The sequence below is a fragment of the Somniosus microcephalus genome, chromosome 16 (genome assembly GCF_052327205.1).
Source record: "Somniosus microcephalus isolate GS21.2 chromosome 16, FLI_Smic_1.0, whole genome shotgun sequence".
Lineage (NCBI taxonomy): Eukaryota > Metazoa > Chordata > Chondrichthyes > Squaliformes > Somniosidae > Somniosus > Somniosus microcephalus.
This window is the reverse complement of record NC_141002.1, coordinates 74,276,896-74,303,296: the sequence shown is the minus strand read 5'-3', so window position 1 is coordinate 74,303,296 and position 26,401 is coordinate 74,276,896. Positions and strand designations below refer to the sequence as shown.

The 26,401-nt window shown below is 42.8% G+C and overlaps 1 protein-coding gene across 1 annotated transcript in view; it reads right to left on the bottom strand.

Moving 5' to 3' along the window:
- Nucleotides 1-26,401, bottom strand: part of otogl (otogelin-like) — a 237,127-nt gene that overhangs the window by 146,741 nt on the left and 63,985 nt on the right. Inside the window, exons 22-24 of the mRNA XM_086009727.1 lie at nt 14,649-14,783; nt 10,570-10,716; nt 9,080-9,199 (exon numbers count right to left, since the gene is read on the bottom strand). Coding sequence (XP_085865853.1) covers nt 9,080-9,199; nt 10,570-10,716; nt 14,649-14,783 — 402 coding nt within the window. The remainder of the gene's footprint in view (nt 1-9,079; nt 9,200-10,569; nt 10,717-14,648; nt 14,784-26,401) is intronic.

The window sequence follows — 26,401 nt, the reverse complement described above, 5'->3', positions numbered from 1 at the left end:
ACTTCCGTTTTTTTTTGCAGCTTTCTCCGGGAGGGTAAGTCTCCAGGAGCTACGCTTGTAAAAAGCAGTCGCAAGGCCTGCTTTTAACAAGGTAAGTGGTGAATTAAGTTAAACTAAAACATTTTTTCCACAGGTTTATTATTTTTAAATACTTTAAAGAAAGGTAAGTTTATTTTTAGCCCCGTTAGAAACTGTAATTAATTTTTTCAAAAATTTAAATTATTGTTTAAGATAGTTATTTTATGTAATTTATAGTTATTTTAAAAATGTGATTTTTTAAAAAATTTATTTGAAGTTTGTGTGATGTTTTGGGGCTGAATTGTATTCATAGATTTGACAGCTCTTCCTGCCAAATCTATGAATACGGATTCCCTGCTACCATTGGCTCTCCATGGCCCACGTGATCCCAGGGGACGCTTCGAACTAACTACGCCCCTAGGATACGCAAGCACTGCGCGCCGGCTGTTGGAGGAGGCCCAGGATCGGAATCCCACGCGGGCCCACAGCACAACGGCCGGCGCGCTAGGTAAGTGCAGGTCGGAGGCTTGCACCCGCGGGAAGCCTCCGACCTGAATTTCTGGGCCAACGTTTCAGGACGAAGACCTTTCGTCAGAACTGGAAACAAGCAGGAATAGGAACAGATTTTAAAGCAAGTTTAGGGGCTGGGAAATGGGGGAGGGGATGAAAGAACAAAAGGGAAGGTCTGTGATAGGATGGAAGGCAGGAGAAGAAAAGAGGCATTAAGAGATATTCAAGGCAAGAGGAGATGGTAATGGGACAGGTTAAGGAACAAAGGATGGCTCTAGATGGAGTGTGAAATGCACTGGCAGAATGAAAGACAGCTGCCATGTGGGAAAAAAAAAGCACAAACAAAAAGTGTGGATAAAAAATATATATGTGATTGGGGCCGAGGTTATGATCTGAAATTGTTGAACTCTATGTTGAGTCCAGAGGGCTGTAAAGAGCCTAATCGAAAAATGAGGTGCTGTTCCTCGAGCTTACATTGAGCTTCCGTGGAACAATGTAAGAGGCCGAGGACAGTGAGGTCTATTTATGAAGCCCAATATCCCATATGGTTTGCTAACCACTCTCTCAATATGTCCCACCACCTTCAGGGACCTATGCACATTAACTCCCAGGTCTCTCTATCCCTGCACACTCTTTAAAACCGTGCCATTAAATGTATATTGCCTCTCCCTGTTCCTTCTGCCAAAATGCATCACCTCACACTTCACTGTATTAAATTCCATCTGCCACTTGTCTGCCCAATCTGCTAGCCTTTCTATGTCCTGTTGCAGTCAATTGGTATCATCATCACTGTTTGCCACACCCCCAAGTTTGGCGTCATTGGCAAATTTAGAAATTCTACTCTGTATTCCAATATCCAGGTCATTTATATATCAAAAAAAGCAGTGACCCCAGCACTGACCCGTGGGGAACACCACTGTCTACCATCCTCCAGTCTGAAAAACAGCCATTTACCACAACTCACTGTTTTCTGTCCTTAAGCCAATTTCTTATCCAAGCTGCCACTGACCCACCTATTCCATGAGCCTCAATTTTGTTAACCAGCCTTCTATGTGGCACTTTGTCAAACGCCTTCTGAAGATCCATGTAGACAACATCCATTGCATTCCCTTCATCAATCCTCTCTGTTACTTCATCAAAAAATTCAATTAGATTAGTCAAATACAATCTGCCTTTTACAAATCCGTGTTGGCTCTCCTTAATTAGCTTGGACCTCTCCACATGCCCGTTAATTTTTTCCTTGATATTTCTATTTCAAGTAGGTCAGTGGCCATGTGGGGTCAGGCAAACCTGGTCCCAGATGTACACAATCAAGTGAGACACCACTAAACCTCAGGGAAGGTCTGGCTCACCTACACTGATTTTTCAAACAATTAATCACACACTAAAGTAATACAGTGTGCTCAGGAGAAATAAGAACGAAAATATCATGTGGTGCCCATTGGTCGTGGAAGGCCACACAATGGACAGATGTCCATTAGAAAAGGTACAAACAGAAAAGACTTTGAATAATCAGCATTCAATAAAAGAGGCCAATGTTCAAACGGGCTTCAATATTGGCGGCCAGCGCTCCTGTCCAAAATAGGCAGAAGCCTTACTTCAATATTTAAATCGAGGTCCTACGCCAGTTATAGGACCCTGGCTCAATTTTCTTATAATTCTTTTCTTTTCATTGTGAGACTGCATCAACAAAGCTATGAGGCATCAGGTGATCTCAAAGGCATGGGGGCCAATTTTCATATCGAGTATGTACCAGGTTGGCAGAGTAATCGCATTATCCGCCTGATGCTCGGGCCTCACTTGAATGGAAGCAGTGAACTGCCAGCGCTCAACAAGTGCTGACAGGCAGCTCACTGATCAGGTGGGGAAAGGGGGAGAGGCACAGAAAATCCAATGGCTACTCCACAGAGCCAAGTCACAAGATAAACGTTAAAGGGGATGGAGGCAATCCAGGAGGGGGTGAGCATTTGCCAGTAGCAGGTGGGAAGACTTTTGTGGGGCAAAAGGAGCATCACAAAAATCAGTGCCACCGGTCTTCTTTTGGTTGTGTGGGCCTCCAGCTTGATTGGCCCCGATATTAATCTGAAGGCAGCTTCTGTGCAGGATTTGGAATTGCGTGGGGGAAAATCGAAAGTCAACTGGGCGGGTCGGAATCTGCGATCTCAACTCAATTCTACCAATTAATTTTGACTTCTGGGTTTCGCGTCTCCAAGTTGTAGAGCGGGCGTGAATGGATGGTAGACATAGAACAAGGGCAGCACCCAGATTTATTGACTCCTTGCTGGAATTACTGCTGGGTGCAGTCAGGAGGAGGAGGAACATACATTTCCCCGGCAACAGAAGAAACCTGCTGCTCTCACCAAGAAGGCACAGTTGGAGGTGGGCGAGGAGGTGAGCAGCAGGAGTATTGTGCCCACGTCATGGATGCAATGTAGGAAGCAGTTTAATGACCTAACCAGGTCAGAAAAAATGAGTAAATTTGCTGATTCAACTACATCCTGTGCTTTAAGCATCACCCCCACTCACCACCCCCCCCACTTCACTCTGTCTTGCTAAGTGCTCTCCATCACATCACTCTTCACACCCACTCAACTTTCAGAAGCATTCAGCCTTCACTTTCTATGCATTTCATCACCTCCCCATTTATCCATCCACCGTTGACACTCACCCCAATCCTTATGCAATGTGATGCATGTGTCTCATAGTCACCCTCACCGAATGCACGGCAACCATCAGGTGAATACCTCACCTTCACTCACAGATAGATCTACCTTTATGGCCCTTGTAAAAGAAAAGAGTGCAAAATGCAAGGGAGAGGGACAGGATTGGAGGTGGACCACCACTAAAAGTACAGCTCACAGATGCAGAAGAGGATGCCCTGGAGATAAGTGGCACATCTGCATCTCCCTCAGTTAGAGATGGAGAGACAGAGGACTCGCAGAGAGCTGGTGACAGAATTACAAATATCTCTGACACACACATGCTGACTTCATTTCATCAATGACTCAACTATGAGAAGACCAAGTATACATAGATACATAGAAGATAGGAGCAGGAGTAGGCCATTCGGCCCTTCGTGCCTGCTCCGCCATTCGATGAGATCATGGCTGATCCTTTAATTCAGTATCCCGTCCCCGCCTTCTCTCCGTAACCCTTAACCCCTTTTGCCCGTAGAAATATATCTAATTCCCTCTTAAATATATTTAATGAGCTGGCGTACACTGCCCTCTGTGGCAATGAGTTCCACAGGTTCACCACTCTCTGAGTGAAGAAATTCCCCCTCATCTCTGTCCTAAATGGTTTAGCCCTTATCCTTAAATTATGTCCTCTAGTTCTGTTCTCACCCGCCAAGGGAAACATTCCTTCTGCATCCAGTCTGTCTAGACCTGTCAGAATTTTATACACTTCTATGAGGTCCCCTCTCAATCTTCTAAACTCCAGTGTGTACATCCCTAAACTACATAGTCTCTCCTCATAGGTCATTCCCGCCATTCCTGGTATCAGCCTGGTGAATCGCCGCTGCACCCCCTCCATGGCAAGAACATCCTTCCTCAGATGAGGCGACCAAAACTGTACACAGTACTCGAGGTGTGGTCTCACCAGTGCCCTGTACAGCTGCAGCAAGGTATCCCTGTTCCTGTATTCTAACCCTTTTGCTATGAAGGCCAGCATACCGTTTGCCTTCTTGACCGCCTGTTGCACCTGCATGCTCGCCTTCAGTGACTGGTGTACAAGAACACCCAGGTCTCTCTGTACTTCCCCCTCTCCCAATCTATTGCCATTTAAATAATAATTTGCCCTCCCGTTCCTGCACCCAAGGTGGATAACTTCGCACTTGTCCACATTATAGTGCATCTGCCATTTATCCGCCCAATCGCCCAGTCTGTCCAAATCGCTCTGGAGCTTCCTGGTCTCTTCCTCTGAGCCCACCCCCCCTCCTAGTTTAGTGTCGTCTGCAAATTTGGAAATGCTGCATCCGACTCCCTGATCCAGGTCATTAATGTAAATTGTGAACAGCTGGGGGCCCAGGACAGATCCCTGTGGTACCCCACTTGTTACTGCCTGCCATTCAGAAAATGAGCCGTTTATTCCAACTCTCTGTTTTCTATCTGACAGCCAGTTCCCTATCCACGCCAAAACTTTCCCCTTTATCCCATGAGCCTCAATTTTCCATGCTAATCTTTTATGTGGGACCTTATCGAAGGCCTTTTGGAAGTCCAGGTACACCACATCTACTGGCTCTCCCCCATCTATTCTACCAGTTACTCCCTCAAAAAATTCCAATAGATTAGTCAAGCACGATTTACCCTTTGTAAATCCATGTTGACTCTGTCCTATCCTGTCCCCATTTGCTAAGTGCTCCGCTATTTCATCCTTAATGATGGACTCCAGCATTTTGCCCACAACTGATGTAAGGCTTACAGGTCTGTAATTACCTGCTTTTTCCCTACCCCCCTTTTTGAATAGTATGGCGAATGTCAAGATTGTGACTTTGCTGCGACTAAATCATATCCCTTTATTTTGTCTTCTAGGGCTTGCATGCGTACAGCAAGTGTCACAGAATATCCATGAGGACGATTCCTCAGAGGATCTCATTCTTTCTGTGGGTGCACCATCACAGGACCTACAGCCACACACCAGCGCAAATACTTGCACTTTGGTGGGGCCACTTGGACAGTTAGTTAATTTTCATCTGGTGATTCACAACTCACAAGTGAGCACGAGCAGACACTGGTGGCTGGAGTAGCTGTGGAGAATCTGTGTCGGGGGACGCAATGCTCTCCAAACTCTGCGAAAGGGGACGTGGAAGTGGGAACTCCACTCAAAACACTCCCACTTCTTACCCATTGCCCCCCAGCCCACCCCCAGTCAGTACCTGACATGCTACCTCGTCTCCCAATGGCCAAGTCTGCCAGTGCACTGGTGCACGGGGAGCAGTCTTTGGCGTGGACTTCATGGGCCACAAAACCCAGAGGGCATGGGCCAAAAGCATCTCAGCAGTCAGGGCAGGGATCTGAGCAGCCTGCCTCTACCTCTGCTGAAGCCACACATAGGGCTGGATTTTGCCAGCCCTGGGGAGGCGGGTTTGGAGGCGGGACTGCCGGGAAAATGGCAGAATTTGGGGGCGGGTGCCCAACCCGCCCCCAATCCGCCTCCATGCCATCTTGCCAGGAGGCGGGTAGCCAACCCGCGCTGGGTCCCGCCTCCTTGAGGCGGGAATGGGATTAATGCTAATTAACTGCCTGTTAACAGGCAGTTTTTTGGCTAATCCCTATTTTGAGTCCTGAAGTGTGGGCTCCCCGACGGCTCCGAACCTCGCCAGGGTCAGCGAGGCGGGCTGTCGGTCTGCGGGGGTCGGAGGGGCCGAGATGTCCGGTGTGCTGGTGAGTAATGGGTGCATGTGTGCAGAGGTAAGTGTGTGAGGTGTGTGTAAAGTGTTTTAATAAGTTTTATTTACCTTTACTTCTTCCTGCAGGCTTCTTCCCTTCAGGTCTCGGGAGTCCCTCAGCTCACTGGCACAGAAAGCAGAATGGCCGCTGAACTGTCAAAAGCTGCAGCCTTCTGCTTTCTGCTCAGGAAAGGTCTCTAACTGAGCCTGACTGGAAGGGCTCAACTTAGAGGACAGATTGTCGGTGTTTGACAGCTTCACAGAGCTGTCAAACAATGACATTTCATCTGTCAAAAGCTCTTGACAGATGAAACGGCACTCGCTGACGTCACCTGTAACTGGCTTTCCCATAATTGGCCTGCTAAGCCCGCTGAGCAGGTTTAACAAGGTCAATCAAGGGAAAATAGAGTGGGTTGGCTGGCCGTCGATGGAGGCGGGACTGAAACCCAACAATTGGGAGTCCCGCCTACAAAAGCTCTCCATTGACAAAATCCAGCCCATAGAAGCAGTAGGAAGCATAAGTTGAAGAAATTGTAATTCATCAAGGGTATGTACATGGGTATTTGACAAAATGTATGTTAAATTTTCTTTCTTTTATGATGCCACATAAAATTTATTGATTAGCACCACTTCCACGTCTTCACCATTAATGCATCCCAAGGACCAACTCGACCTTTCACTTGTTTCATGATGAATGTCAATACATGACAGGACCCATCGAGCGGATGTTTAGTGCAAAGGACGGGGGGAGGGGGGGCGGTAGTTGGTGCTGGTGGTGGAAGTGAACCACAGAATTTCATTTGTTATGTTTCACACTAGGTGAACCGTTGCGATATTAGGGCATCCCTGGCAACTGGGATACTTTCCACTTGCCTCGATGAGTGCAGCTCCAACAACACTCAAGAGGCTCGACACCATCCAGGACAAAGCAGCTCAATTGATTGGCACCCCATCCACCACCTTAAACATTTACTCCCTACACCACTGGCGCACCGTGGCTGCAGTGTGTACCATCTACAAGATGTGCTGCAGCAACTTGCCAAGGCTTCTTCAACAGCACCTCACAAACCTGCAACCTCTACCACATAGAAGGACAAGGGCAGCAGGCGCATGGAACACCATCACCTGCAAGTTCCCTTCCAAGTCACACACCACCCTGACTTGGAAATATGTCGCTGGTTCAAAATCTTTACCACACGGACTGCAGCGATTCAAGGCAACGGCTCACCACCACCTTCTCAAGAGCAATTAGGGATGGGCAATAAATGCTGGCCTTGCCAGTGACACCCACATCCCATGAACGAATAAAAAAAAATCTTGGGCAGCAATATAAGCGGCTGGTCTGGTGATGGGTGCCCCATCTTCATCCTCTTCCTCCTCCGCCATGTTCTCCTCATCCAAAGATGAGTGATGATCCCCTTCGTCCTACTCCACTGCAAACCGCACTCCTATACATGTGCTGATCCCACATCAGCTTGTCATCGCTGCCGTGGTTGGTGATGGTCTTCCTCTTCTGATGTGCTGTCAAACACATTCAAGGCATCTCCCATCCTGATCTTGTCAATTTGAAATCCTCAAAGGTTGAATAAGGCTGTATCCACAGAAGCACTCTCTGCCAAACATTTGTCAGAGGGAACCAAGATGGCAACAGCAGTAAGTGAGATATTAGTCAGATGGGGCAATGACAAGTTTAAATACCCACCTGAACCGCTGTTCCAACTCTCCTCCGTTTCCCTGGTCAGTTTCCTGAGCCCCAGGAAACCCATGCTGCTCAAGTAAAATTTGGAGGCAAGTTAAAAACAATTAAAAAATACTCATTAACGTCTCCTGAGAATATTAATTGCGCCAATAAGTACCCGCCCACATCCAATTTGGAAAAGCCCAACTTCGGTGAGTAGGTTTCTTGCCAGCATCCAAACATGCCTCTGTTAAACCCGGAAGTGGGCGGGTTGGAGCCAGGTTGCACTCCCCCTCTAAAAATTATTTTTTTTTACCCGCACCCGCTCCCAGTCCACCTGTTCTTGGGGGTTAAAATTCCCCCCATTGTGTCCATTTAAGGACCACTGGTTAGATTGCCCTACGTCCAATACCACCGGCCAGAGCATGGGTGGCGCACATCCCCCCCCCCCCCGTCAGTACAAGAACATTGCATCAGGGCCTGACTGAAATATTAAAATAAGACACCTGCCAGTTTCAGACAGGAGCACTGGACGTCCATTTTGAGGCCTGCTTGAAAATTGAGTTGACTGGCCTCAGGCAGCCAGTGGATGGGAGATTATTTTTTTTAATTTTCATCTGCTGACCACCCTATTTTTCAGCATTAATGGGGTAGTAGGCAGATGAAAATTTCCCCCATGATTTTAAGTCAGGTTATTTTAATAGGTTATTTTAACTCCACATAACACATTGGCACGTTCACATTTGTAACAGTGTGTATAGCTTTGACTACCCCACCTTCAAAAGAGCATTGACGCATGAAGAGGGTTTGTAGCAGAGAATGATTCATGGGTTTAGAAATCTAAAGTAACAAGAGGCTCACATTAGAAATTCAGAGCAGACAGATCAAGATCTTAAAGTTTATAAATAGAGACTTAGATGGTCATATACTTTCATTTTGTGTTGCTGAGACATGGAAATGCCATTTGTGAACTAAAAGTGAGCAGGATCGAATAAAAGATTATAAGGTTAGATTGAGTTCTAGAGCAATTATCTTTGGCGATCCAAGAGATGTTTCACATTTCACCTGTTTGAAGGTTTTGCCTGCTGTTATTCACATGACTCAGAAGATTAAGTCAATTGAGATAGACCACGATACAATAAATTATAGAAGGACTCAATATGACCCCGATTTTAACTCTAGGTGGATTCCCCACTCAGGCCCGAGTTAAAATTACAGTCGGGTCTCAATTATGTCATCGGACCGCAACGTGCATATGTAAAGAAGGACCCCGTTGGCTCCGGGTGTGTGTTCTTGCTGCTTGTTCAGGAGAACAGGTTAAAATTGCAGATGTTGCGATCATGGCGGCTTTCGGACAGGTAAGAGCCAGGGGCGATTTTAATCACCCGCCTGGTTTCTGCTGAGCGAGTAGGGTTAAAATCACCTCCAATGTGCCAAATTTCAATTTCTTATTCCATACTATTTTATGTCCTTGTCATTCTTACCTGGCCAAGAGCCCAGCTGTCTCCAAAAGCTTGAGCATTGCTCACTTCCATGTTGTTCGATGTAGTCATGTCATTTGCTGTATTTTTGTCAAAATTTCCACACAAACCTGTCGTTTTACCCTGTCAATGGTTGAAATAACATTATAATACAGCATATCCATGTCAAACTTTATTAGTCACCAAAGCTCTTTTACCAGTAAGCCTCACAAGAGATTAGTGAGGCCATTTTTCTTATTTATTGAACGCGCTGCCTCATTTCTTTTGAATTAGTTTTATATATTTTTTTCCAAATGAATAGATATACAATTGGTGTAACTCTAGTACAACGACAGGTTGTTCTGAAGTTTCCACCCACCCCCATGAAAACCAGAGTTGATGCACCACTAAAAGGAGAGGAAATTAACTTTCTGAAAACACTGGGGGGGGGGATCTATTTTATTTTAATTGACATCTTAACTATTTTCACAGCTAGGCTTTTAGGGAAAAGCAACAGCGTATTAATTATGTGTTAAATCCGAGATTAGAGTACTCAAGAAAGCACGCTCTAAGTATGCTGTGTCAAAGATTTTCACAGGAATCAGCTAATGCCAAAATTTTATACACATGGGTACAACATTTTTCTTGGATGCATTTCCTTTTTTCTAATTTCTGTTGTAATCCACTAAGCTTCCAATCAACTTCAAAACTGTACTCTTTCAAAAAAAACATACCCCTTCGTGAGTGGAAATTTGACCATCTGTGCCATAAATTATGTCTTTGCATTGCAATAAATTCTCTATTAGTGCTTTGCGGACAGCCTCATCTGTCTGTGTTGCACTCATTGGCATACAACATTTCTCATACAACACCTTAATTAAGCAGCATTCCCCGAAGCAGAAAGATGGCCAGATTACAGATTAACTGCAACTGTTTATTATTAAATCTGCGATCCATTTGGCTGTTGGGTTTTGTGTTAATAGTACTACAAAGAATGACATTGAGCAAAACCACGTGTTACGAGCTGTGTGCCAGAGCCCACAAATAAAATAAGCAACACACATTTACCGCACACTGAGGCATTTACTCTCAGCTTTGATTTCTCAAGTACAGATATACTGTATCACAGCAACACGATGGTCTGCTTCACAAGCAATACAATGTTAACACTGTTTTAACACGAGTTACATCTGCTTACTTCCAGAATCAATTAGAAGCATGGATGAAGGTTAGTGGCCACTTCATTAATAATGATGAACAAAACCACTATACCTTAACGGACACAGCGCACGCACTAGGCTAATACATGATAATTTTACCTGTATAATATTCATGTTTGCATGTTTTCAACACTTATTCTTGCAGATAGCAGTATGCTTCTGCAGGATGCATCAGAGACCCTATCAGAGATGCCCAAGGTTTGATATTTTCAGTTTGATATATTACTCATTCCCACTATTTGTAAATGTAATACACTTCCGCTGGGTGAGGTTGAATGTGAAGAACCTACTTACTTGCCACTGAGGTCCAACCTGAATGTGTACAGTTGTCTTCTTATCCCAAAAGATTGTAATCTCTTGCAGTGGATAGTGCACCACTGAGTAGTAACCGGCCTTCCACAGCTGAAAATCATGCACTTCTCTTCTTACCCCAGATAAACTCTAGTAGGAACAGTAATCACAAGTAATAACTTTAGTTTTCTGCCAGTTCACAAGCTTTTTAAAAACATTTTGACTGAATGTCAAAATTCTATGCAATGAAAGCATTAATTGAATAAATCAACTGTTAATTCAATTTAGTCCTCAAGTCTATTGTTAACCTTATTTGTGAGAAACTCATTAACTTCTGAAAAAAGTACAGAAATCAGCCAGTATTTTATGCCAGTTATTTAATTTAGATTCAACTTGTGGCTCTCCTGTGGCCTTGCTCACAATAAGTCACATGATATACTGTTTTCTATGGACAGAAGCATTACATAATCTAATGCAGAATGTAATATTCTGCTGGTAAAGTGAAGCTGTGTAGCGTGGCTAGGTGTAGAGAAATGGGAGAGGGGTAATGTTTTTAGATGTGGTAGAGCAAGATCCGGAGGAGAGTGAGGTTGGGAGCAAAGTTTGGAGCGGAGCTGGGAGAAGAGGTGGTTTGAAGAGCTGTAGGGGACAGTAAAGGAGGAGAGGGAGGTGGGGGTAGGTGGCGGGGGGAGGGGGAATAGTGGGAGGAGTGACTTTTAGATTGAGGTATGAAGGGGTTAAAAGTTAGATTAGCGGCTTAACTGACTAGCTGGCTGATGTAATAAAGGAGAAGTCTGGCAGAACAAAGACAGTTGGAAAAAGCATATTACACGATGATTGGGGGTGTGAAAGAAGGCGAGGAGGCCGTGCATTGAACAATTGGCCGCCAATCAAGGACATGCGGTCAATACTTGGAATGGAAGGAGAATAAATGAGATAAACAAGATGTGATTTGCGAAGATGCGGTTAAGTGTACGTAAATTGGATAAGAGCTAAAGAGTAGAACAATGGCAGATTTGGAAACAAGGCAAATAAGATAAACAAGATGTGTTTTGTGGAGATGTGATTAAGTGTACGTAACTTGGACAATTAATTGGCCAAGTCTCGAAGATGCGAAGGAAACAAGATGTAAGATTGTATATAAGCCAACTGCTTGAATGTAAAAATTAGACTCCCATCTCAGCTGCGGCTGAGAGAGCCTCTCCCTGCACGTGCTTGAATAAAGATCACTTGAAACCAGTACACGCTCGTCTCCGTCTGCTTTGGAGCAGAGAGAAAACCCCCAACAAGGTACAGGAAACTCTTGATTTACCGGCATCGAAATAACCGGAAATCTCTGTTAACCGGCAAAATTCAGGAGTAGGTTCAGGTAAGTTTTACTTCATATTAGTAGCCGTTCCTGGATCTGTGGCCGTGTAACCGGGGTTCCTGCACCTGTTGCCATGCAACAGGGATGCCTGGATCTGTGGCCGTGTACGGGGCTCTCGTACCTTTTACTATACCTCTCTGTAATCCGGACTTTTTGATAAACCGGCACGCCAGTCCCGTCGGTGCCGGATAAAAAAGAGTTTCCTGTAGAACTTGTGTAACTGGAGCAGTGAAATGCCCAACAGTCAGGAGTGGAACTTGGAGCAGGAGAACCACTAGTATGCTTTAGATAATAAAATGGAAAAGTAATAATAATTAAATGAAACTGGGAGTGAAGAGGAGCAGCAGGCTGGATGTGTGGCTGATTTTTTTTTAAGAGACGGGGTGCATTCAGCATAAAGGACACTCCAGCTTTTTAATTCAATAAGGTTGCAATGTCTCTGACTGTCAACAGCAAATGAGATCTCCACAAGATCAGAGATTTCCTTCAGAATCAGAATCAAAAGCTCAAGTACGAAAAATTAAAAATGCTCCTCTGGGCCCCACAGTGAAAGTCTGAGCTGCTGCCAGTTGGCATTGGAGAAAAGAAGCCAGGGGCTATTTTTGCAAGTTATATTTATCAACCAATTTAAGATGTGTGCAGAAAGTGGTTAATGTGGTTATTTTTTGAATAGGTAAAGTGTTGGAAAAGATGTACAACAGAAAATTATTTAAATGGTTAGCACATTTGGATAGAATGTAAACATTGTCACTTTATAATGCAGCCACCATTCATTTTAAGGAATAATGAATGAGAAAGTGTACATGACTCGTGGATTTATCATACCTGCTATTTTTTTTTACAAGACTTTGCAATATGTTAAACCTAATATTGGATTAGCAAAGAAGCCACATTCACACATCACTGAGATTATTATAAAGATTTGATTCCATTCGCTGCAAATTGAAAATTAATTAATGCTTTAAAATTATAAAATTAATCTAAAATTTCCATAAAAAAAACATTTTAAGTGGATGTTAAATGACAGTGGACACAGTTTTTATGCAGAAGGTCATAAAGGGCATAGTTATGATTCAATGTTCTGAGTGAGTCACCGGGGCTTTAAAACACCAACAATCGCTGACAATTTTAATTGCACAGTGATCTAATTAGAATCAGTCAAATTGACCATCCAGTCAAAATTGTTAATAACTATCATATTCAAATAAACTTTGGACTAATTCAACAGGAAAATCCTTGTGTAAATTCTGCAATGTTGTTGATACCGTACTTGAGAATTTTTAATTCTCCTCGAGGTGGAAAAAAAGATATGCTATTCATGCATACAGGGGCTGATACTCCTGGACAGTGAGGGCAGATCACCAGAGCAAATCCTGACCCTATCCTCACTGAACATCCAGACATATAGGGGGTGATTTTGCCAATGGTGACGCGTTGGAGGTGGGACTGCTGCTTGTCGGGTTTTAGTCCCGCCTCCATCGACTTATGGCCAACCCACGCTATTTTCCCTTGATTGACCTTGTTAAGCCCACCCAGCGGGCTTAGCAGGCCAATTAAATGGAAGCCGATTACAGAGAACATCAGTGTATGACGTTTCATCTGTCAAAAATTTTTGACAGATGAATTGCCATCATTTGACAGCTCTGTGAAACTGTCAAACACTGACATTCTCTGTTGTTTGAAGAGTCCTTGTATTCAAGACTCATCTAACCTATCTGCTGAGCAGAAATCAGATGGCTGTTGCATCGGAGAATGCAGCAGCCATCTGTCATCTCTGCCGTGGAGATGCCGGACTCTCCACATCCCCAACTGTTGAAGCCTGCAGGAAGAAACAAAGGTAAGTAAACATTTTCTATCACTTTACACTCACCTCACATACTTACCTCTCCACACCTGCACCCATCACTCACCTCCACAGCGCACTTTTGCACCCCTCCGACCCCTCGCAGAACCACTGCTTGCCTCGGTGACCCTGGCGGGGTTTCCCGACATCGGGAAGCCCGCACCTCCAGTGGAAAAATGGGGATAATCCTCTTAACTGCCTGTTAACTAACTATTAACAGGCAGTTAAGTGGCTGTAATCCCCTTCCCACCTCCAGGAGACGGGACCCGGCGCGGGTCAGCTACCCGCCTCCTGGGAAGATGGCATGGAGGCGGGTTGGGGGCGGGTTGGGGGCAGGATGGGCACCCGCCCCCAGATTCTGCCATTTTCCCGGGCACCCGCCCCCAGATTCTGCCATTTTCCCGGCAGTCCCGCCTCCAAACCCGCCTCCCCAGGGCTGGCAAAATCGCCCCCATGAAGGGTCAACAAGAGTTGCTGAGCATCAATCAGTGCTGACTTCTTTCCTGGTCCTGGAGTGATATGGTTAACTGTAGCGACCTCATTTCAACCCTTGCTGAGAGCTGCCTATACAACACACACAAAGAATTAGACTGAGGTCTTCTGGTAAGTAATGTTCAGAATCACATTATGGGCTGCATTTACCCACTGAGCCATCGGAGTTAACCATTTAACCTTTCTGGTGTGTAGGTTGTTTGTATTTTATAAGCCTGCATAAACTGATTCCCACTAGTGAGCCAAACACAGGAGTTCCCATTTCTGGGGGTGTGGTTAACATTTTAAAAGCAGAGTTTGAACACTTTTTGCAGTCCTCCAAGAAAAAAGAAAAAGAAAATCTGGATTAATTTGTGTTTAATCAAAATAGGTACTCACTGGCTTCCCAGAATTGTCATTAAAGTAAAGATGGGTGCCTCCAATAGAAATCAGGAGGGACTTCATGCAAATGATTCCACTATCGTAACAATCCACATTTTGAGTGGTTATAGAAACATTCAAGCTGGCAGTGCCCTGGAAAACAGATGGACAAATCAATTATATTCTCTGTGATGCTGACAGACATTTTGTTTGAACTTAAAACTGAATTTATAATTCCTCTGGTCTCAAGTGAACTGTATGTTATGTAATGCCACTCCATCATTCATCAATGCATGGGCTTCTTCGGAATCAAATTTCAGAAATACCTCTTTTCAACAAACACCAGCTGGTTTTGGAAATGAGAAGCTTTCTCCAGGAGGGTTGTACTTAATGATTGACTAATCAATATGAAGTTGAAACACCCAGTTTAATTAGGACATTGATAGAAATGTAACATCTTCTTTTGCAAAAAAACTTTGTTAGCACATAATTGGAGGATACTATCTGGAAATCTGCCACACCATAAACCATTGATCCCACTATTGTTTAGCTAGTTGGGAGGAGAGCAATGCCACCTCGCTCATGATTGATGATAATGGCCCAGAAATTCGGGTCCCCACACGTGAGTACGCACTGGGTACTCACGCATAGGCCCAACGAAAGTACCAGTTTCATCCATGCACTGCGCGGGAAACCGGAACTTCCGTTCCCTTGAAAGAAGGGGTTGACAGGTGGAACGCGTGCGCTGGAGAGGCAGCGCGTGCGCATCGAACTTACGTTTTCTTGCAGGTTTCTCCGGGAGGGTAAGTCTCCAGCAGTTACACTTTTAAAAAGCAGGCACAAGGCCTGCTTTTAACAAGGTAAGTGATGAATTAATTAAAATTAAAACATTTTTCCCACAGGTTTATTATTTTTAAATACTTTAAAGAAAGGTAAGTTTATTTTTAGACCCGTTAGAAAATGTAATTATTTTTTCAAAAATTTAAATTATTGTTTAAAATAGTTATTTCATGTAATTTATAGTTATTTTAAAAATGTGATTTAAAAAAAAAATTATTTGAAGTTTTAATTATGTTTTGGGGCTTATAGTATTTATAGGTTTGACAGCTCTTCCTGTCAAATTTATGAATGAAGCATTCCCTGCTACCATTGGCTCTACATGGCCCACGTGATCCCAGGGAACGCTTCGAACTAACTGCGCCCCTGGGATACGCAAGCACTGCGCGCCGGCAGTTGGAGGAGGCCCAGGATCGGAATCCCATGCAGACCCACAGCTCAACGGCCGGCGCGCAAGGTAAGTGCAGGTCAGGGGCTTGCACCCGCAAGAAGCCTCTGACCTGAATTTCTGGGCCATTAGACTGCGGTTACCTGCCATGTCAGTCTGCTGCTGAAAATATGGCAATACCAGTAATGTCTGCAGTGCACTGTGTTGCCGGACATTTGTGGTACCATTGTTACTTGTTACTTGGTAGGCCAACCCTGAGCATTGTCCAAGTGCTGCTGTAGGCTGGCAGGGCTATTTCATTATCAGAGACACTCTCAGAACTGAACACTGTGAATTTGTCAGAGAACAGCCTCACTCCTGATCTTATGACACAGGGAAGGTAATTAATGAAGTAGCTGAAGATTGTTAGGTCAAGGACATTGCCCTAAGCAACTCCTGCAGTGATGTCTTGGGACTGTGATGATTGGCCTCCAATAACCACAACCATCTTCCTGTGTACCAGGTATGACACCAGCCACTGGAGAGTTTTCCCCTTGATCCCCATTGCCCTCGGTTTTGCTAGGCCTCCTCAATGCTATACTCAGCCAAATATCTCAATGTCAAGGGCAGTTACTCTGTTACTCTCACCTCTTCTTTGCCATTCAACCCAATGCCTATATCAAGGCTGTGAGTGGTCTGGAGCCAAGTGATTCTGGTAGAACCCAAACTGAGCTTAAGTGAGGGGTTGTTGGTGAGTAGGTGCCATTTGAGGCATTATTGATGGCTTTTTAAAATCACTTTACATAGGAACAGGAGTAGGCCATTTAGCCCCTCAAGCCTATTGTCATTCAATGAGATCATGCTGATCTGTGACCCAACTCCATATACCCGCCTTTGCCCCATATCCCTTAATACCTTTGGTTAACAAAAATCTATCAATCTCATTTAAAATTATCAGTTGGTCTAGTATAAACTGTCATTGGCGGAAGAGAGTTCCAAACTTTTACCACCCTTTGCGTGTAGAAGTGTTTCCTAACTTCACTCCTGAAAGGCTTGGCTCTAACTTTTAGGTTATGTACCCTAGTCCTAGATTCCCCAACCAGTGGGAATAGTTTCTCTCTATCTATCCTATCAGTTCTCCTTACTAGCTTGAAAACTTCGATCAAACCACCCCCTAACCTTCTAAATTACAGGGAACACAATCCTTTGCAGAAGATTGGAAGGAGGCTAATGGCAAGGTAATTGGCTGGGTTAGATTTTTCCTGCATTTTTTGGATCGTAGATACCTGGGCAATTTTCTACATTGTTGGGTAGATGCCAGTTTCATAGCTGCACAGGAACAGCTTGGCTGGAGGTTGGCTATTTCTGGTACACAGATCTTCAGCACTACAGGTGAAATGTTGTCAAGTCTTTGCCATGTCCAGTGAACTCAGTCATTTCTTAATGTCATGCGAAGTGAACCAAATTGGCTAGAAACTGGATTTATAATGGTGGGGTCCTTAGGAGGAGGCCGAGTAGGATCATCTATTCAACACTTTTGACTGAACACGTTTGCAAATATTTCAACCTTGTCTCTTGCACATGCTGGGCTTTGCCATGGTTGAGGATGGGGGTTTTCATGGAGATTTCTCCTTCCATTAGTTTCTTGATCGTCCACCACATTAACTAAATGTGTGTGGTAGGGTTACAGAGCTGTGGCTATGGAACCGCTTAGTTGAATGAATCAATCTATTTTTGATGTTTAGCATGCGGGTAGGCCTGTGTTGTAACTTCACTAAGTTGGTGCCTCATTCTAAGGTATGTCTGATGCTGCTCACTCCGGGTGATTGCGAAGCGAGGCATGTACCAGGCATGAGGTTACAGATTGTGATGGTATATGATCCTGCTGCTGATGGCCTCATGAATGCTCAGTTTTGGCTGCTAGAGCTGTCCTTTTTTTGCCCACTTAGCACAACGATAGTGCCATAACATGGTGGTGGGTGTACTCACACTGGAGATGAGAGTTTGTCTTTACAAAGATTTCTACCAATGTTATTATGCACAGATGTGTCTGCAACAAATAGTTTGGTTCGATGAGGATGAGGTGAAGTAGGTTTCTCCCTTATGCTACTTCCCTCACCACCTGATGCAGACCCATGGTGGCACCTCTATCTTTCAAAACTCAGCTAGCTCAATCTGTGGTGATACTACCAAGCCAGTCTTGATGGTGGGCACTGAAATCTCCCACCCAGAATACATTTGGTGCCTTTACTTCACTCAGTATTTCCTCCAAGTGGAGTTCAACATGGAGGTGCATTGGTTTGTCAGCTGAGAGGGTGGAGATCAGCAGCAGGTTTCCTTAGTCTTGTTTCGTCTGAAGTTATAAGACTTCATAGCATCTGGAATCAATGTTGAGAACTTCCAAGGCACCTACTACCCAACTGTACACCATTGCAAGTTTATCCTGTCAATAGGATAAGACATACCCAGGGATGGTGAAGGAGGGGTCTGAGCTTTTAGCTGATAAATATGATTGCGAGTACGACTATGTCAGGTACTTGCTTGATTATTCTGTGGGACAACTCTCCTAGCTTGGGCACTAGTCCCCAGATGTTAGTGAGGAGAACTTTACAAGGTTGACAGGGCTAAGATTGCCTGAGTCTCATTTTAATATTAAACACAGACAAATAGTATGTTGACGTTTTCTACCTCTTTATCCATATTTTTACTCACATCTATTTTTTTGCTAAAAATAGTTAAATGAGGAATTTTGCCCACCTACTCTCCCTGCCCTTTCTTTCTACTTCAACTAAAATGCTACTATTGTACCTAATGGGCTATATTGTAAACATCTTAAAATGATTTTCCTCAAAGACAAGTGTTAGATCAACAGAGTAGATTAATCCATTTGATATAGGATCAGATGCCAGAGATAAATCAGCTTGTTGGTTTAATTAATACTGACAGAAAGTACAATCAAGTTAAACATTTATACTTACTAGTAGGATATCTATCGGGTCTGCGAACTACTAACCAATCCTGGTCAGTTCTCAGCACAGAATACCAAAGAATTACTGAAAGAAAGCCTATTTATATGCCTAGATGGACAATGTCAGATGACTTGCTCTAAACCTATCAATTCTGAGATTGTCATGTGATCGTTATGTGTCATATGCTACTACGCCGGTAGATGGCAATGTTGCACCACATTCACTCCATGTTCACTGGAATATGGTTGTTATTTATGTAGAAGATGACACAATTTACGTGGTTATAAACATCACACCCTACCAGAATAATAACAGCTGAAACCTGGACATGTTGTCTCCAAACTAACTATAATGCTTATACAAACCCTTTGATGCTTCTTAAATTGTATTAACCTGACACCTCCTGTTTACTTAGTATTCCCCTACAGAATCCGAAGGACCTAATCTAAACCAAGTGTTGCCTTCTATAACACAGAATACATTCTTATAATACAAAGATATTAATACTGGCTTCTGCATTGTTAAGCTATTTGTCCTATTATATTATATACACTATCATACAACAAGTAAGAAGTTTACAGTTAAAAGGATATTCTACTCAAAGTGCATTTACATACAATATCATGATATTTATTTTAAAAATTATCTTGGTGTGTATATCAAGCTAACAAAAAGCAGCCAGAAAATGTACTTTACTTAGCTACTTATACTGTTAAATTTAAATAAAATGAGGGGCGCAGGATAAAGTATGCCTGGCGATCATATTCAACGATTGATTGCATTGAATACAAATTGTGGAGGATTAGTACTAATTTCAGCCACAGGTTGCCATAATTTTCCTGTTTAAAATAAAGAAAACCTGCTCACTCTCAAACAGATTTAAATGTTACGGTTAAACCTTGAAAAGATGCAGATCTAGTGAAAGAAATACGAAAACTTTAACAAAACAAAAGACACTAAATACAAACCTCGACAATGAGTTCTAGCTCTGGGAAACAGAAAGCATAAAATTACTGAAACAAGTTGCTCTTTGTTTCTTTTTTTAACTTTGACCTGTTTATCCTTTGGATTTGACATTTCATGGGGTTACATTACAGCAATCCCGTTCTAATTAAAAATGCCTCTGATTTTCCCAAGATTAAGGCTTTGAATATGTGCAGGTATCTGTTTCTGAGTGGTACAATCTATCCTAGACTGCTTTGAGGTAGGAAAAGGAATTTGCCTGCTCTGTGCTATTGCTAGGAATACGCATTCCAAAATTATAACACCGTAGCATATTTGCACATATTTCTCCGATCATGCCAAACAATCATTACTGTGTAATTAACTGTAGCAGACCATGAAATCTTAAAGACATAATGAGCAGCGCAGTGTGCTAATCTACCAATTAACTGTACTACAAAATGGTAGGAATGAGAGTCTGATTCTCACCCAGGTTATCAGATGGAGAAGAGCAGAGGCTAGGTTCATTTCTCTAGTTGGGTGAGATGAGAAATCAGGGAGATACTGAATCTGACCCACTTTTGTTCAATCCCGAATTAATAGATTGTAAAGCAGTCTTGGCAGAGACCTAAGAGGAACAATGAATATCTACCCCCTTTGTCAGGGAAGAATGCATGGTGCTGAGGACTTTAAAGCAGGGCATAAATAACAATAAGGGGAGTGAGTCCTAATTACTTTGTCACAATTTTGGAGTTTTACATTAGATATTTTCTACGGCTTGACATCACCAATCTCATAAGCAGACCTTAATCCCCTATGATTCAGAGTGCCATAGGATCATAACAGAGAACCTTTACATTGTACACTAGCTACTGGAATATATTATATGTGTTGCCGTGTGAATGTTTCTCTCTTTACGGAAGACAGACTGAATAAGCATAGACTTTGAACCAATAAGTGGTTTATTTACATTAAATATATGAATGAATAGTACAGCATTTCCATATTGTGAATATGTACTTCCCTACAATTCCCTACAAATAATGGCCCCTCACGATGTTTAACTAATTAATACTTCAAATCACCATTGTGAGAGCCTAAACAAACGTACATCTTGAGGAAAATCTACTAGACAGACTGGTTCAGACTTCAATACAAGCAAAAATCAATTTTGCCATCAGTTCTGAATAATTAATTTATTTTATTGTTCTGACTAATGAATTTATGTTAAACTAATGTGCAGACTATCTGACGGATGTGCATTTTCAACATGCAACATGGCTCCCTATGAGCATGATTTGCAAGGACCCTCCCATTGCCACAAAAGGTATGGAAAAACTTCAAACATATACTTTTGTAAAAGCAGATCACTGGCAGCATTGCTCAAGGTAAGTCCAAGGATGGGATAGAAAATTTTGCAAGGCCCCATGCCAGCAGTTAGTCTCAAATGCAGCCAGCTCATATACGAAAATTGCAGATGCACTGCCCACAATTTTCCATTGACTGATTTTAATGTGTATAAATTTGCAGACAGAAGGCCTGCAATCCTGCAATTTAATAATATGTGTGGCTAAGTGTTAGGCCCCACCAGCAACACGTGGCTTCATGGAATTAATCCTATGTGGTTTTATAATGACAGGATTGTTACACCATATAAAACAAAATGGGGGTAATTTGAAATGTTATCACCAGGCAAAAAGCTGGTGATAGCAAAACAGTTGCCTGTTCTACACCTCGCACAATTTTCTTCAAGGTGTAGAAGAGGCAGCTGATTCGCTATCACCCGTTCTTTTGCCTGGCAATAAAAGTTAAAATTACCCCCAGTGTATTACTCTGCAAAGATGTAACTGTGAGTCACTGGCCCACCGCTTTAAGACAATAAAACAGACTTTATTCTTCTCTTTTCTACTTTTGTCAAAGATTTTTCAGTTGAAGTGTGACAAATGCACATCAGTCACAAATATAAATGTAGATCTAGCCTAGACCCACCCAAACAAATCTCCGCCCACAAAACTGGCCACGCCCCTGACTCTCAAAGGCAAGTATCCTCCAATTGCACTTGTTTGGAGGGTACTTTCACATTGCGACCAGATTTCTAGGCGCAGCACGAAAGTCAGTCTCTCTTCTGGTGTTTTATTGCAACTTTTGAGTGTTTAAAAAAAATTATCCTCATTGAGACCTGCTTTGTATTTTCTATTTCTTTGAATGGATTTTTTGGCCTAAGTATAAGTCACATTAAAAATTGAAAAGCTTCCCCGGTTGCAGGTTCCGAAACATGATGTGCATGAATGATGGTTAAATGAGTTCAAACTTAAATTTTCATACTTAAAGAAGAAATATATGGTGTGGGTTCTGCACTTTCCTTGGGCCCCAATTGTTTGCACTCATTTACATCCATTTTAAGTTTGGGTATATTCTTATGATTGGGAAGATACTTAGGCGTAACTTGACATTGGCAAAATGGGCACGACCTTGGGCGCATTTTCAGGCCTAACTTTTGGGCTGCACCCATGGAGAAAACTCTAGGCTCTCATTATTAACACCCAGCCATAATTAAATTCAGCGAGAAATATACTGGTTGTGAACATATATCTCAAGCAACTAGGGGCAGAACAATTGTTCACTGTACAAAAGCAAAATACTGTGGATGCTGGAAATCTGAAATAAAAACAGAAAATGCTGGAAATACTCAGCAGGTCAGGCAGCATCTGTAGAGAGAGAAACAGAGTTAACAGGGCGCGATCTTGCCAGCCCTGAGGAGGCGGGTTTGGAGACGGGACTGCCGGGAAAATGGCAGAATCTGGGGGCTGGTGCTCATCCCGCCCCAACCCGCCTCTGTGCCATCTTCCCAGGAGGCGGGTACCCGACCCGCGCCGGGTCCCGTCTCCTGGAGGCGGGAAGGGGATTACAACCACTTAACTGCCTGCTAACAAGTCGTTAACAGGCAGTTAAGAGGATTATCCCCATTTTTCCAGCAGAGGTGTGACCTTTGCTAATTAGGAGAAAGAAATTGTAACTTTATGTATTATGTCAAATTATCAGTAACAGTAAAATACATGTCAGCATAAATATATGCTAAACGCAATTTTTTTTAAATTATTGATAATGCGCTGAGAGAAGGACTTGCTTCCTGCTTATCTCTAATAATCTGGAAGATAAATAGGCAAATGGCTCAAAGCAGCTAGGAAAGGAGCTCTGTGGTACACTATCCTTTCATCTCTGGAACCTGGCTTTGAATCCTGTTCAGACTAAGGGGATGATGCACATCTCTCTGACAGTTATTAGAGTCCTATTTCAACCCAGCTCTTGGCCATTTATTTTCCTTCTTTAATGGCCTGTAATTTGCAGTCAGTTGCGAAGCTAAGGTGCTCGCCACTGACCTCAAAGAAAGCTGCCCACAGAGATCGCGCGATCTCTGTGGTGAGAAGTTTACCTTTCTTGACGTGCAATTGATTGTAGATCTATGTAATGGGAATCCCAGTGAAGAGCTGCAGTTATATCAACAAGCTGTCTAAGCAGCCAATCACATTGAAGAATTCTCACAGACAGTAAACGAGGAAATGAAAAGTGCTTTTTCTATCTGCACTTTAAAAAAATGTTACACAGAGCGAAATAAAGATCGGGACATACACTAGGGTTAAGGTAGAAGCTGAAATATCATGAACAAACATCGAAAAAAAATGTAAATAGTAATTTTTATCATAATGGAGAAATTTGACACTCCACAAATATAAAAATTAGTTTTTCAGGGCCAGAACTATTGTTTAGCAGTCAATATAGAAGATAGGAGATAGGAGCAGGAGTAGGCCATTCGGCCCTATGTTGTTAAAACCCCAGTTACACATATTCTGACAAGGCTTAACATTTAATGGGGTATTTAACAGCGATATTAGCACGGAAAAGCTCACATTTTCATCAGTTCCACAGATTGCCAGCTATGGGGGTTGAGGGGGGAGGGGGAGGGGATCCCATAGCGCAGATTGTGGCGGAGCAGTGAATAACTGACCGCAACTTCAGGCTTTCCGTGTTTAGATGCGCATTCGCTAACTCCTGAAGTTACGGTCAGTTTCAGAGGGTAATGACAGCAAATGCTGACAGTTCACCGTCATTACCCACCGTAAAATGCGGGCCAATATGCGGTATTAATGCTGCAACAAAATTCACTATATTTTCATTGGTAGTTATAACTCTAACCAACTTAGAAAGTCTTTGTTTTAAAGAATCCACTTGTGGATTCCCAGGGTAAAAAAATAAGGTGAAGCGTTGATGTATGTTTTCTGGTTTCTGAAAGTGAATGATCTCATTGCACTAAATTCACATTGTTCATTTCAATCAATTAACTGCTGTGGTGACAGGTGAAATCCCAGGCACATTTGGCCTGGTCCCACATGCTAGTTATGCTCTCTGACTGAACCAGGGTCAGTTTTTGCCAGCCTTGATCTCTTTTACTGAAAGCTCACCTTCCATGGCTTCTTCCATAAGTAATATTGTGCACATTTTGGTGATAGTAGTATTCCAAACATCAATTTTTAAAACAAAAATAAAATACTGCGGATGCTGGAAATATGAAATAAAAACAGAAAATGCTGGAAACACTCAGCAGGTCAGGCAGCATCTGTGGAGAGAGAAACAGAGTTAACATTTCAGGTCGATGACCTTTCGTCAGAACTGGAAAAAGTTACAGATGTAACAGATTTTAAGCAAGTGTGGGGCAGGGAAAGGGGGGAGGGGAGGAAAGAACAAAAGGGAAGGTCTGTGATAGGATGGAAGGCAGGAGCGATTAAAGGACAAAAGGGATGATGGTGCAAGGCAAAAGGAGATGGTAATGGGACAAGTAAAGTAACAAAAGATGAGTCTAGAAGAGGCATAAATGGGGATGGCAGAATTATCAACAGCTGCCATGTGAAAAAATAGGGGCAGAGGTTATGGTATGAAATTGTTGAACTCAATGTTGAGTCCAGAATGCTTTAAAGTGCCTAATCAAAAGATGAGGTGCTGTTGCTCGAGCTTACGTTGAGCTTTGTTGGAACAGTGTAAGAGGCCAAGAGGACAGATCAGAGTGGAGAATTAAAGTGACAGGCAACCAGAAACTCGGGGTCACGCTTACAGATTGAGTGGAGGTGTTCCGCAAAGTGGTCTTTCGATTAGGCACTTTACTTACAGTCTTCTGGACTCAACATTGAGTTCAACAATTTCAGACCATAACCTCGGCCCCTATTTTTTCACATGGCAGCTGTTGATAATTCTGCCATCCCCATTTACACCTCATCTAGACTCATCTTTTGTTTCTTTACTTGTCCCATTACCATCTCCTTTTGCCTTGCACCATCATCCCTTTTGTCTTTTAATCTCTCCTGCCTGCCAGCCTATCACTGATCTTCCCTTTGTTCTTTCCTCCCCTCCCCCTTTCCCTGCACCTGAACTTGCTTAAAAGTCTATTACATCTCTAACTTTTTTCCATTCTGACGAAGGGTCATCGACCTCAAACGTTAACTCTGTTTCTCTCTCCACAGATGCTGCCTGACCTGCTGAGTGTTTCCAGCATTTTCTGTTTTTATATCATTTTTTAAAAGAACAGTTGTTCTGCAGCATTTTCTCACTATTATGCTGTGCTACCAAATAGTATGATACCTGAGGCTCCCAAATTTGGCTGTGCAATAAAGGGAGATGCAGAGTGGAAGCCACTTCACTGTTGGGAGGGAGGGAAACTCAGAGGAAGATTTGCTCCAGACTTCTCTGTCACATTGCCAAGCAACTCGCACAAGAGTAGAATTGTCAAGTGATTCGGAGCAGCCAGCTGCCCACTCGCTCAGTCAAGAAATAGTGCACAGAATGGAAAGACCTAAAGTGGATCTGAATGTAAAATATTTTACAACATTGTAAACTTGTGTAAACATAGCTGTGTATTGAGAATTCTACCAGATTTTTATCCACAGCACTTGAGCAGTACAATCCGAATATGAATTGTAGATTGATTTAAGCCAATTCAAAATGCACCATTTTTACCCCATCCCCCGCTGAAACCAATGTTAACTCTGGCAGATATTTGGTTTGAAACAATGGTATAAAGTATAGAATCAGCTACTCTGTATATTATAATTATACTTACATTATTTGGTGAGTTTACCCTTTTATTTAATGAATTTAGAGAAATAAGGTGTTGCATTCTTTGCTTAGGTAGGTAATTTAGTAATATGGGACATTCCAGAATCAATGAAGCAGTTCAATAAGGTTAGGTTTACAGACCACTTAACGTGACCACATTACATGCAAGACTCAAAAACAAAGATCTCTTTCAGTGAATACTAATGAATGTAATGGAGTTCAACTAGCTTTCATCATTGAGCATACAAACTGCACAATAGTATAGAATAGGTCGTGGTGTTTTTAGCCCAACAACTTCTACCAATGTTCTTACTAATAATGGTTGACCCTCTCTTAAAATGAAAAAATGAAAGGTACAACTGTAACCAAAAGAAAGATTAATTGCTATACCATCCAATCAATTAGCAAACTTACAGTTCTGTTTTTGCGAGTAGGATTCAGTGATGTTATCATGCATTCTTAGGCCATATGCCAACTTATTTTTTAAAACCACTGACAAAAGCAAATACTTTGAACCGTTGAATGAGAAATTAACTACAAACGCAATGGCA